The 14,079-nt window shown below is 38.2% G+C and overlaps 1 protein-coding gene across 1 annotated transcript in view; it reads left to right on the top strand.

The window, feature by feature from the left end:
• The window catches only part of LOC134801650 (serine/threonine-protein kinase Wnk-like), a 73,317-nt gene that overhangs the window by 1,001 nt on the left and 58,237 nt on the right, over positions 1–14,079 (top strand). Inside the window, 1 exon segment of the mRNA XM_063774269.1 lies at positions 2,561–3,167. Within this exon segment, the coding sequence (XP_063630339.1) occupies positions 2,892–3,167 (276 nt within the window). The 5' untranslated portion in view covers positions 2,561–2,891.

The following is a 14,079-nucleotide window of genomic DNA, read 5'->3' as shown; positions in this document are numbered from 1 at the left end:
AATGTTCAAAACAGATTGCGGAATGTACTAAAATGTGTGTCGCTTAACTTCAAACTCGGGTAGATCCATTCAACCCTCTCAGCCTCTCTCTCAAATATCCAACCTATTAGCTTAATACCAAAATCGCATATGTAACAGATGGATTTACTCAAGTTTGAAGTTAAGCGACTCATGTGGGGACCAGAGTCTAAAGCTGGATTCACATTCTGATGCATTACAACACAACACAACACGCAGACAAGAGTTGCTTAACTTCAAACTCGGGTTAGATTAACTTTCTAATGAGTCGCAATACAACATGTCAGACAAATGTGAATCTGGCTTTAGGAGGATAGGAAAATTCCTGGATGTCATTTGCATATGCATAGGAATAAATCATTCTTTTAATAGACGATGAGAGTCAGTGCCGTCAGATTGCAGTGATAAGAATGTTGATAGCCGCTCAACTTGTTATCAGGAGATTTCATCTTAATTACAGTTTCAGCATGTGTGCAATCAAACCTACACCCACACACATAATGATATACATCCATAGATTGTTAACTATAATTATAACTTACATAATTGTATCATAAAACATAATCTATAGAATGGCCGTAGAAAGGCCAGAATGGAGAAGATTGGAGGAGGCCTTTGCCATCTGGCAAAAAACACACAAAAATGGAAGAAAAGTGAAATATATGAACATGAATAAAAGACGAAATTGTAGTGTCGGACTAAATGCAAAAAAAAAACAAAATCTATTTTGGAAACAGTTAAGTAGGTTTCATAAGATTGGATTAATTAGTATACCATACAGAAGTTGATTTAACGTATCCTACAACTGATGTGATTTAGCCAGGTTAAGACTGACAAATAACCCCCTTTATTCATAAAACTTTACAGGCCTGATTTATAAACTGAAATAAATGTCATATACTAAGAAAAAGTGACCAAGGCCTCCAGTGCCCCAGGCTGGAATCGAACCAGCGTCCTCTGCTATCGCGGCAGGTGCCTGAACCACTCGGCCACCGGGCCACAGCGACATTAGTCAAATTTTCCAAGTATATGCACTTCCTACTGAAGGCTTGTGGCGCCCCCTAGCCATCTCTAAGGTAGAACAGTATGGTTCGAACCTTCTATCTGGATCATTCTCATGATGATACCGAGCTAGCGAGACAAAAAAAAAAATACTTCATAGGCCTGATTTAGTTAACAATTATGTATCCCTTTCTTACAAATACATAAGTGAAAATGACAGATAAAGACAAACAATTAGTAGCTAATTTTATTGACGTTTGTAGCGCGTTTATGAATAAGGGGGTAAGTCTATATTTTGTAGAGGTTTAACCCTTATTCATAAAATAAAACTAGCATATTTTTAATTCTAACAAATATGAATGTTCATATGACATACATTCAGGTACCAAACAGGATGTATACATTAATACAAGTTTAAGTAGAATTTGTTGCAGCGGAAATTGCACAAAGGATGGAGTGGATCTGTCTAAGTCCCCAAAAGCATGTTGATTGCAGGGTTCAACCACCGTTAATCTACATCGTATAGATATATTCATGGCAACCGTTTTATTAAACAAGAGTTCATTATATTCAAAAGAATAAGGCTTCGCAACCACACACATCTATTTTGAGATGAACACATCCACTATTGAATATCTATTTACAGTATTAACTGTGTTCTTATCAAGTAAATTGAAATAAGAGTAAATATAGCACTTGTGAGTACCGGTGGAATCTAGTTAGCGAGATAACTGATCTCGCAGTGACCTGTAATAAGTAGTATGCTAAATATCATGTACGAGTGATTGTCAGCTTGAGTTGCATGTTTGATTCTTACATAAGACAGTTGATAAGGGGAATCATTGTCTTGGTATCATATTTATGTATTAGAAGGAAGGAAATCTAACTGTAAATTTGAATTATTATCTTTTGTCATCATAAGCATCTAATTTCTTTGAAAATATGACCTTTATAATGACGTTACACTTTGTTCTGTCAAATCTGTGCAGAGTTAGCTTAGACAAACTTTGGTATTATAGTCCAAAAAGGGGGGATGAGTATAGTTAAGAGCCCATCAACGTGCACACTAGCGCCACTGCTAAATAATCGTGATTATTTAAATTTAGCGAAAGATATTTAAAAATGATCTATGCGTCCAAAGTTAAAACGGCCGTTTTGTTTTGAGTTCATAGATCGACGAATCCAGCAATATAAAAACTAGTTTTATGTATTCAAATGGTACTTAAATACGAAATACAGTACGTAGCGGCCCCCTTTTTTAAATATAATCACGATTATTTAGCAGTGGCGCTAGTGTGCACGTTGATGGGCTCTTAATTCATTGTACAATTGGTTTGCCAGACTATATGTCATAACTCTAAGAAGTTTGCAATGCTTACCTTGGCCTCGCTATCATGAAATACTCTCTTACTAACAACTCCATACGAGAAAAAGTGACAGACAGTAAAGTTGTTGATGATTGTAAAGATACTCTACGCCGCTGTGTTTGTAAACAAACGTACATTCTCGTGATTTACAAATTGTCTTCTCTTTGTTTCAGATAGCAACTAACAACCCAATTAAGCAATACTTCTTTCCAAATCTTCCTAAAGACTGTTTTTAAGGTTTAGTTTCCCGCAACGAGGCCAGATGTGCAGAGATGCCAACATTGAGAGAGATAAAAAAGACGGAATTAGTAATTTATTTTATTAGTATTAATAATTAAAGACACCTTCTAGTTATCGCTTCTAGTGTTTACTAACAATTAAACAAATTTATTAAAAAATAAATAAATATCCCAACTGAGATTTCGATTAATTTTAAACGAAATGAACTTTCACGAATATAATTTTAAAACGAATGAGAAAAGGGAAATCGTTTGATGGACCAATATGGACAATATGACGTCGAATGCCACTTTGAGGAACAAGCAACGGAAAGACAACTTGATTACACGGAAACAGGACAAGAGTCCGGAGAAGAGTATCAGAGGGACCCGGGGTGCTTACCGGGCTGTTCCTTCAACTTCAAAGAATGAGGAGGAACCGGAGCGGCTGGACCGGTCCAAGAAGTTCATCTCGCAAAACAAGCCGGGCTATGGGCTGGGCAAGAGACCGGAGTTCCTTAAGAACAGGAACGTGCATTTAGCCTCCTCGCGATATGGACAGGTGAGTGACTAGTATACATTTTTTTTTCTGCCCTCCTGCCGGAAAGCGTTTTCTTTCGAACTGCTACGCTAAACGAAGTTGCCACTTTCCGGCTTTGTCGGACACAATTCTGCCAGTAAATAGGAAAGCCTCAGATCCTGAGTGCCGGAGACATTTCTTATTTTACTGCCTGTCATACCTGGACCCTTAGAGCATTTAGTAACGGAGACGCCTTGGCTGTCATTTTCTATACAAAACACTCTGCCGATTTTTGCGGGGGAGGGGCACGTCAAACGTATGGCGTACGTTTTTATTTGTACATGATTTGTACGTAACGTATAAATAGCCATGTCAAATAAACGTCAATCCATGCAAAAGTTTGCACAAGGTTTTCGGCAGAGGGGTAAGCTCTTAAAGGCGACTCCGGTAGTCCCATGGGGAAAGTTTGTTATGACCATCTTAACACATATTTGACTTCTTTTTTAGTTCTGTCATATCGACGCGATATAAATTCGCATCTTGCGCTAATATCTTTATGATTACGAGTATGACTCATTTTTAAGGGTTCCGTACCCAAAGGGTAAAACGGGACCCTATTACTAAGACTTCGCTGTCCGTCCGTCCGTCCGTCCGTCCGTCCGTCCGTCCGTCCGTCCGTCTGTCACCAGGCTGTATCTCACGAACCGTGATAGCTAGACAGTTGAAATTTTCACAGATGATGTATTTCTGTTGCCGCTATAACAACAAATACTAAAAACAGAATAAAATAAAGATTTAAATGGGGCTCCCATACAACAAACGTGATTTTTGACCAAAGTTAAGCAACGTCGGGAGTGGTCAGTACTTGGATGGGTGACCGTTTTTTTTTTGTTTTTTTTTTATATGGTACGGAACCCTTCGTGCGCGAGTCCGACTCGCACTTGCCTGATTTTTTTAAAGGGCCAAAGGATACTACGCTTACGTTTTGGCATATTATGGCATTACATTAACATGCCGACCCTAAGGAAACACTTCTAAAATCTAGAATGATATAAGTCCACTATATTTCACACGGGAATTAAATACGAATTACGTTAGAATTAGGTTCAAATTGCCGTGGACAATCATGTGCACTCGAGGTATAGATTTGGCAACCACCCAAATTCACCCTTTTGTACCATCGCACACACAGTTAACTGACAATGGGTGGACCTTATGCCTTTTGTAATAAGGTCCAACGGTGTACAGTTAAGAGTGTTGCTGTTTGTATGTAGGGTTGCCAGATCAAAAGACGCTATTATCGGGAAAAAATATCAATTTTTCGGGGTTTTGGGACTCAAGTCGGGAAAAAAAAACATTCATATTAAAGTAATTGTATTAAAAACAACGATAATTTACATTATTGGCACTACGTCTGCTGCTCTGCCCATAGACGTTTTTATATAAAAATAGTATAAATTCTTTGAGATGTTGAACAAACAAAAAAACCTAATTATCAACGCGGGTCGCTCGCTTGCTCGACGACAGTTCAGAACATGAAATTATTGTTTTATAACGTGAAGCTGTTTTTCGGGACAATTTTCACTTTGTCGGGAATCGGGAACACGTGCAATCGAGAGAATCCCGCCAAATCCCGACCATCTGGCAACCCTATTTGTATGTGCTGTCTTTTGCACTATGTGTAAAGTGACGTGTTTTACATATTAATGTAAGGCGGTTAAGTCGTTTCGTCATTAAGTAACATTCAGGCAGATTTGAGACCTTGATTTTTGCGTATAGGGTGAAATAAGTTGTGCGTCAGCATTTTCTACAAAATCTAGATGTAGGCTGTGATGACGTCTATTACAAACGTCATGCCCTCGTAAGGCAATCAATAGGCGGATTGTAAATGCCGGTAAACTATGATATAGTTCGATTAGAAATGTTGGGTGTATTTCGCTCCAATTAGACATAAATTGCAAGAAATATACTGTAGGGCCAAATTTTGAATTCAAGCATTCGAGAGCATCTCCGTGTTTGACTGTAGCGCCGCTCTGGCAGAGATATGTTACACATTACTTATCTAAGGCCGCAATGAGACTATCATAGATATATTCTGTCTACATACCGAATCTGTTCACAGCCAGAACTGATCCAGAGGTAGCAAACAGGAAATCTATATTTCTCTGCCCGTGTGACCCACAAACCTAGTTCCTTCCATCAGGGGTCATATGTCACAGAATTTAGACCATATCTCAATTTACACACCTTACACAGTCACGAGCTGATCTGCCTGACTCACGTCCACGTGGGTGCCAGGTCAATTGATATGCCATTCGAATAACGGCTTAAACGCCGTGGGTGTTGGGAGAAACTCTGTAGATTTTCCTCTGCAGCGTCATTATGTAATTCTTTTGCAAAATGTTCGCCAGCATAAACCAGTGTAGAATGGTCTTTGTGTTGTCTTCGCATAGTTGCGTATGTTTTTATAAGGCAGGGTTGGTCGAGTTTAGTTTTTTCAACTTTAGGACGTTGGATCTAAATGTTCAAACAGCTATATACACTCTTAATTGTCCATCGGTAGACCTTATGCCTTTTATAATAAGGTTTACGAACTGTCAGTTAACAGTGTGGGCGATGGTTCAAACCCTGCCAAAATCCTGGTTCGTATTTGTACCAGGGTGCTTTCTGAAAACCACTTTTTTTTTTCAATAATTAGAAAATATGGAGTCAAATTTTCAGTTCGTTTAAAAACGTATTCGCATTATTTAAGGTTCTTTTATAAATCATGTTTTAGCGTCAAGCCAAGCTATGATAAAGCTGTTAAGATGCATTTGAGTGAGCTGTAGATCTCGCGAACCCCTATAAGCATAGCACTGCTATTATATATTTTGAAAATTTTCTAAGTAATGAATCGACTAAAAAATCTATATAATAAAAACTGTTAACAAAATTTGAACCTGAGAACAACCGGACAGACATGAAAGCAATTGTGCCCATGCCCAAACTGACACGGAAGCGCCCTCAATCACAACTGCTTATAGAGACTATTTGAAAGTTTTTTTTGTGACATAATTCCCAAGTTTTTGTCGAAATTAACTTCGAAAACGTTTTTTACCGATCATGATTTAGTGCTCCATACATTGTAAGCTCAATAAACTTTAAGTGGTGAAGCTATCATAAAAGCGATATTAGTCTATTGTACGGGACACAATGTATTTTATGAACGCTAGTAAATTGCTTAATTCCAGTTGAAAAAGTGACATTCTGAGAAAAACAGTGGTAACGTATCATTGTTGTTGTTTACTTTTGCTTTGTAAGTACTCTGTCTTATTTCGTTGACAGAAACATGATTGTATTGGTTTGTCGCGTTAGTTTTTCTTTTTTTGATTGATTTTTTTCATTATTTGTTCGCTATTCGTCAGTACTCTGTCAAGCCAACTTTTTCAGTACAAAAAGGCGCGAATTTCAAAATGTAAGATCGATGCATTGCGCTACTTCGCGCCTTAAATTTGCTTTTTAAAATTTGCCGCCTTTCTCTACTGATAAAGCTAGTTTATCTACTGTAATCAAATTCAGTAAGCAAATGACCTAAATAAGTCTAAATATTACTATTGTTGACACTATTCATTCTTATTGCAAAGTCAGGTACAACGATGGTCAGTGACGAGCCTTGCTGTTAGTACGTTTCGGTACAATCTTCATTGGTCTTTTGTCTTTTATGGCTCCTCTACACGATGGGCCAGCGCCGGCCACTCCAAGGGACGCAGCCATGCGGTAGAATGAGATAGCAATATCACTTGCTCCCTCTAACGCATAAATGCGTCCCTTGGAGTGGCCGGCGCTGGCTCATCGTGTAGAGGAGGCATTACGTCTTTTTACCTCGCATGATTATTCACCAGAAACTTGTTGACGCGTTCGGTGCATCACATTCGTAATTTTCCCCAAATTGAAAGTGACGACAGAGTCGACAGAGATAAACCCCCTTATTCATAAAACTCTACAAGCCTCAATAGATTAATTTATGTTTTATCCCTTTCTTATAAATACGTATGACAAAAAATTAGAGGCTATTGAAGTTATTGATTTGAGGCTACTGCTGCCAAAAGAAATTCCCTTATTTTTGGGGTTCCGAACCCAAAGGGTAAAAACGGGACCCTATTACTAAGACTCCACTGTCCGTCTGCCCGTCCATCCGTCTTAGTCTAACCTGTTCACTTTAAAAAACCGCAAACGATGTACAGGCTAGCCGTTTGGCACAGGCATACTAGAGGTCAAAACAAAATTTTTGACCCGCAGTTCCTAAAAAAATTTCCTTAGGAGGGGAGTGCTGAGTCATTGTTTTTTTTTGTATGGGAAAAAACATTTTTTTTTCGCAATAGAGCAAGTCCGACTCGCACTTGTCCGGTTTTTTATTTAATTCACCTTATGCATGATTACTCCAGTTATTTTACGGTCCGCTAGTATAGCGAATGAATAGTTTAATTGTTTAATGAATGTATTGCATACATAATAAATCTAGTATACATACGAGATAGAATCCAAAAAAACATCGTTGTTTGCTTACTTACTTGCAGGAAAAGGTATAGGACGCAAAAAATCCCGAAACCGCGAAAAAAAATTTACCTTCACATAGAAAATGGACCAGCCAAAATGTATGAAAACGCCAAATTTTTTTTACGATTTCGGGTTTGGTCCCATAGTAAAAGTTGCTCAGTATAATCCCAAAACCTCCATGGCAACGGGAATGAATTTTTTTTTTGGCCACCTTGTATACGTAGCTCGCGCTACTTTGTAAAAGCTTCATACTGCAGTCTGTAGCCTTTGTGCCAGCCGGTGTGACAATTTCCTTATTAGAAAACGCTAGTTGAGCTAAGCAGGGTCAAGGGTCATAAGTGTCTGTACAGTCAGCAGCAGAAGTTGCTAAGCGGGCCAGGTGTTCAAAATGATCTTGACGCGACTTTATTGTTAAGAGAATAAGAGCGTTTCAAGGTAATTTTGAACACCTCGCCCGCTTAGCAACTTTTGCTGCTGACTGTACCTGTTACTCCTGTTAGTATTTTGTTTACGCTGTAGTGTCGTCTGTCCGTTTGTTTGTCCTTTCGTTTGATTCAAGATTTAGGTTCAGAGAGAGAGAGAGAGAATTTGTATGTCGCGTTCTATTTAAACGCTTCATACTCTGTTCTGTTTATTATTTGCAGTGCGCCAGTGTGGCAATGTCCTTACAAACGCTAGTTGAGTTGAGCTAAGCAGGGTCAAGTGTCATACTATAAGTGTCTGTAGTATTGTTGTGTTTACGATTCGAAACGTGATTTGCAGACACTACGCTGATATGTAGTTGTTTGTCCTTTAGTCTGACAATTAGTCAAGGATTAGGGAAACACAGGGTAACTACCACCGTTAATACTGTTAAAGTTAGACCAAGGATAGTCTGCAGAGATTTTGACAGCTCACATATAGTGCAGCGCGCCCGCTGCATGGTTCCATTTTTATCACCTGTCTTTCGCACTTACATACTTGTTAGAACGTGACAGCCATGGTGACAAGCGACAAAAATGCGACCACCGCAGGTGTTACTTTAAACGTTAAACTTCTATGAACGTATAAATAACTGCGTGTGCTGTCAACATCTCTGCAGACTTTTATTGGTCTAACTCTAGTTAACTGACCTAAAAGGGAATGGCATGTTAAGTCTTTTACTTTGTGTTGCGTGCAATTTGACACTTTTGTAATTGGGATGAAATAAAATGCTATGAAAATTGGATTAAAACGAATTGAAACGGAACCATTTCAATTACTCAGTCAATATTACTGTCATTTATTACTTAAAAGTTATGAAGTGACAGTCGTGACAGATTGTATTTCTAGTCGGAAAGACGCATGGGTGATGCATTAATAACTAATAAGGGATAGTATCGCATAGTTTCTTTGGCCTTATTACCATTTACCGGGGCTAATTCTCCATCTATCGAGAGTATCGACTATCCATTCAAGTTATCTCGAAGTTTGAATCTGTTTTCATCAGAAACCATCATCATCAGCCCACTCTCGTCTACTGCTGGACATATGCCTCTCCTATTGCACGCCATTGAGCACGATTTGCGGCAACTCTGATCCAGCTCTTGCCAGCCGCCTTGCGAAGGTCATCGCTCCATCTAGTCTAAGGGCGGCCTACGCTACGTTTACTGATGCGCGGTCTCCACTCGAGAACTCGTCTACCCCAACGGTTATCGGTTCTACGGCTAATATGACCGGCCCATTAGAAACCGTTCTGCCAGAAACAAGGAAAAGCCACGTGCCATCGGTTTAAGGTCAAGGGTCACTTCAATCTTATTTACTACACAGAATTTACGTCGAAACGTGATTTAAGCGACACCAAACACTGCTGTGTCCACGTTTTCAAACAAATTGGCATAAACGTGACGTGAGGTGTGCACGCGCACAATATTGGCTCTTCGCTGGTAAAATAATGACGTTTTAAGTGGTCAATAGCTATTTCTGATATTCGCGATTCGCGCTATTGGTTTTGGTATAGTGGACATTAGATTATTTAGAATACTTATTCAAATAGTTGAATTTGAATGTTAGTTTTTCAAATAATTTTCTGAGCTATGCTTATTTTTGGCCAAAAATTGTGTCAACACAGCGTTTTACTTAAAGCCAACCTGTAAAGACAGAATGAGACTAACTTTAACATATGTTCAAGGGCCTTAATTTCTACTACATATATAGGCCCAACGTGTTAGCCGTATAAGCTGAAGACTCGACTCTGGCCTCGGCCACTAGAGGGATTATTCACTTTTAGGGTTCCGTACCTCAAAAGGAAAAAACGGAACCCTTATAGGATCACTCGTGCGTCTGTCTGTCCGTCTGCCACAGCTCATTTTCTCCAAAGATTCTGGACCAATTAAGTTGAAATTTGGTAAATTGGTACACATATGTAAATGTAAATTCGTGACCCAAAGAAGGCCATCTTACGTAAACAAATGAATTAAAACATGGGGGCCATTTTTTCTTTAGTATATAAGCTATTTATTTCAGTTCATATTTTAAGACCTCATCTGTAATATACAGCACTATCGGGGACTATCGGAATAAACCAGGATTGTAATACGGAACGGTAATTTGTTTTGAACGCGACCGGAAACATCTAGTCGAGCCCCTCTGCCTCGTGCTGGGCCAATTAGTATGAAGGCGACGTGGGTATCATCGCGCGGCGTGCCATATCTTATATCCCCTTCTGATACCTTTGCTTCACGCCCCCTCTTAACAGTGTAGACTACTGTAGACGATGGTATAGTCGCCAAAAAAAACTGAACACGCCTCTATTGTGAAGGCGTTAGAGTGCGTGTTCAGATATTTGTGACCACTTTGGCGGCTCCGATATATCTGATGGCGACTGTACAACGAACAGAGTTTGTGTATACACGATACCTTAAAAGCAAAGCATCTTATGTCACTTTTCTATTGTCATTCGATTTTGTAACTTATTATCATTGAATAAAGAACAAAATCATACCATTGTCCAGTTTTGCAATTTTTAAAATTTATTGCAAAGATATAAGTACAGTCACCTGCAATAGTATATTACACAAAGAAGGCCGCAAAAATATCTGACACGATCTTATTTGTAGAGCCATATATATAGGAGCGCGTTACATATTTTTGCGGCCTTCGAAGAGCAACATATTATTGCAGGTGACTGTACCACCGATGGTCAATTGGTCATAAACTCATAATATTACTACAGTCATATATTTATATTATATTATAACTGTTCGCATGCATTACACTCGTATAGCAATTTGCACATACGTATTACGTATGACACGAGGCTCTAAATGACCATAAGTTTTTACGTTCTCACCATAAAAGATAATCAGATGTGTTGGACATGAAGTAAACAACAATATTGTCGTTTTATAAATAGCCTAAGCAAATTCGAAAAATCTGCGGAAATATTTCGTGTAGTTTTGAAAATTGGTACAGGTATACCTTGTGGTGTCCAGATAAACATACTAAAAGTCCTCGGGGTTAGGGGGTGTGCTGGGGGTGTAGAGGGGGGTTGAAGGTACCTTTTTTCATATTTTTGCTCATATCTCGAATATCTGTACGAATAGCACTATAATTTCTTCGGATAAAAGTTTTAACATAAAATTTACTACAAATTTGGTTATGTTTATTTTTACTCTGCGATCAATACTTTAGGAGCTACAGGCTGTTAAAGTTAAGTAAGTGATAAAAAATAGACGGTTTAAGAAAATGTCATTTTTTTTGTAATTGATCATCATAAATAAAAAATTTAGCTTAGAGTAAGCAAGCTAAGCGAGCTGCTGATAAAATATAAAAAAATAGGCCATGAGCATGTCGGACCATGCTCAGTGTCGGGTTCCGTAGTTACCCGTCTGTCAAAATAGACTATTTGCCAAAACTCAAAAACAGCTGTACCGATTAGGTTCGCTATATTTTTCCTTGAAAGTCTTTACTTAGCTATATTTTCACGATTTTTTTCATATTTTTTGGACCCATGGTTCAAAAATTAGGGGAATTAAAGGGTAAAACACAACTTTTTTTCTTTCAGATCGATTATTTCCGAAAATATTAAGTTGAAAAAAAGCGAAAAAATATTTCATCCCCAATTTAATGTAGGGCGGCCACCATAAAAAAATATTTTTCTAGATTTCATGTTTAAATTTGACACGAATACATAAATCAGGACCTACATTAAAGAGGGGCTGAAATTTTTTTTCACTTACACCCTATAGTGTGGGGTGTCGTTGGATAGGTATTTCAAAACGAATAGGGGTTTTCGAGAACCATTTTTTGATCAACTTAATATTTTCGGAAATAATCGATCTGAAAGAAAAAAAGTTGCGTTTTCCATTTTAGTTCCCCTAACATTTGAACCATGGGTCCAAAAAATATGAAAAAATCGTGAAAATAAAACTTAGTAAATACTTTCAGGGAAAAATATAGCGAACCTAATTGGTATAGCAGTTTTTGAGTTTTTGCAAATAGTCTATTTTGACGGACGGGTAACTACGGAACCCTACACTGAGCATGGCCCGACATGCTCTTGGCCGGTTTTTTTATATTTTCTCAGCAGGTTGTTTAGCTTGCTTATTCTAAACTGAAAATTTTATTTATGATGAACAATTATGAAAATACGACGTTTTCTTAAACCGTCTATTTTTTATCTCTCATTTAACTTTAACAGCCTGTAGCTCCTAAAGTATTGATCGCAGAGTAAAAATAAACATAACCAAATTTGTAGTAAATTTTATGTTAAAACTTTTGTCCGAAGTAATTATAATGCTATTCGTACAGATATTCGAGATATGAGCAAAAATATGAAAAAAGGTACCTTCAACCCCCCTCTACACCCTCAGCACACCCCCTACCCTCGAGGACTTTTATTATGTTTATCTGGACACCACAAGTTATGCCTGTACCAATTTTCAAAACTACACGAATTATTTCCGCAGCTTGCCCAAATTCGGCTTAATTTGACGTGGCTAAAAGGGTATCCTCAGTGGAAAACCACATTACGTACAGTCACCTGCAATAATATGTTACTCTTCGAAGGCCGCAAAAATATGTGACACGCTTTTATGGCTCTACAAATAAGATCGTGTCAGATATTTTTGCGGCCTTCGTTGTGTAACATATTATTGCAGGTGACTGTACACGATTATCGGGAATCATAAACGCATCTACAGCATGAAATCATGTATGTCATTAATATACCTAATAATATCTGCAGGTTTTTGATACACTATTCACAATACATCATACCATTCACGTGAGAGCAAGACGTCACTTTTTAACACGGCAAAGGTACAATCAGCAGCAGAAGCTGCTAAGCGGGCTGACTGTACTCCCTTATGCTACTTAGGTTGAGGACAGCTTTATATTATCGATATTAACTAATTTAATCAGGGCAATGACTAATACGACATACTTATAAATTTCAAATAATATTCATTGGTTATTTAGTAAATGGATTTCACATAAAATAAGTTCGAACTTCGAAGCTCTAAGAAGTAAAAGGTTTTTTAAAGGGTACAATTATTTTGTGACATTTATCTAGTTCTAAGCATCCATAGGCTACAGTAACAGCTAACGTTCAGTCAGGCTCTGTTTGTTTGCCACTGACGTAGGTATACTAAAAATTAGGGATGTACCGACTAGTCGCCGACTAGTCGGGAAAGCCGACTATCCGGCCACATTTGTAGTCGGCAAAAATGGCCGATTAGTCGGCACTTTATTAGTGAAAGAAAAACAGAAAAAAAAAAGAATTCGACAGTCAATATTTACCATATGTTTTATGTTTATTTACTAAAATACCTATTCAGGGTGCATACTAAAACTTTTGTTCATATAATTGACCGTTTGATCGTTATCGTATGTTGGCTGGGCTGGGCTGGTGTTTTCCTCTACAGGTCGGTCTCAACTGATTCTCGTGTAATTTCATGTGCATGTTCGATAGTTATTTTTTTTATTATTATTCAGTTTTTGTTTTTTTTTTTTAATAGTGGAGTCATGAGGAACGAGGAACTATTAATGTTATTGCATAATTTAGAGACTTAGTCAGGGCATGTTGCTCGTAAAAACGCTGACCACAGGGGATAGGTTCTTCTGGCGACTGCGTACGGGAAATAGAGCCTTGGAAATACCTCCTACAAGCTGTACTGATGGTCTGCTCAGGATCGCAAAATAAAAGAACTAAAGACAGAAATTGAACGAGGATTCTAGTGATAGGTCTTTGAACCTGTAGATAACACCTTTTAGCATAGCTAAATTATGATGAATAGCGCAACCAAAGGAGCAAAACTATTGTTTTTCACCTGAACTTATACGAAAATAATGATCTGGCCGACTAGCCGACTAGTCGGCCGACTAATCGGCCATTCGAGCGCCGATTAGTCGGCTAGTCGGCCAAATCAATAGTCGGTACATCACTACTAAAAATCCG

Source organism: Cydia splendana, chromosome 22, assembly GCF_910591565.1.
Source record: "Cydia splendana chromosome 22, ilCydSple1.2, whole genome shotgun sequence".
NCBI classification, from domain to species: domain Eukaryota; kingdom Metazoa; phylum Arthropoda; class Insecta; order Lepidoptera; family Tortricidae; genus Cydia; species Cydia splendana.
The sequence above is the reverse complement of the archived record's forward strand: the minus strand, read 5'-3'. Positions and strand labels throughout refer to the sequence as shown.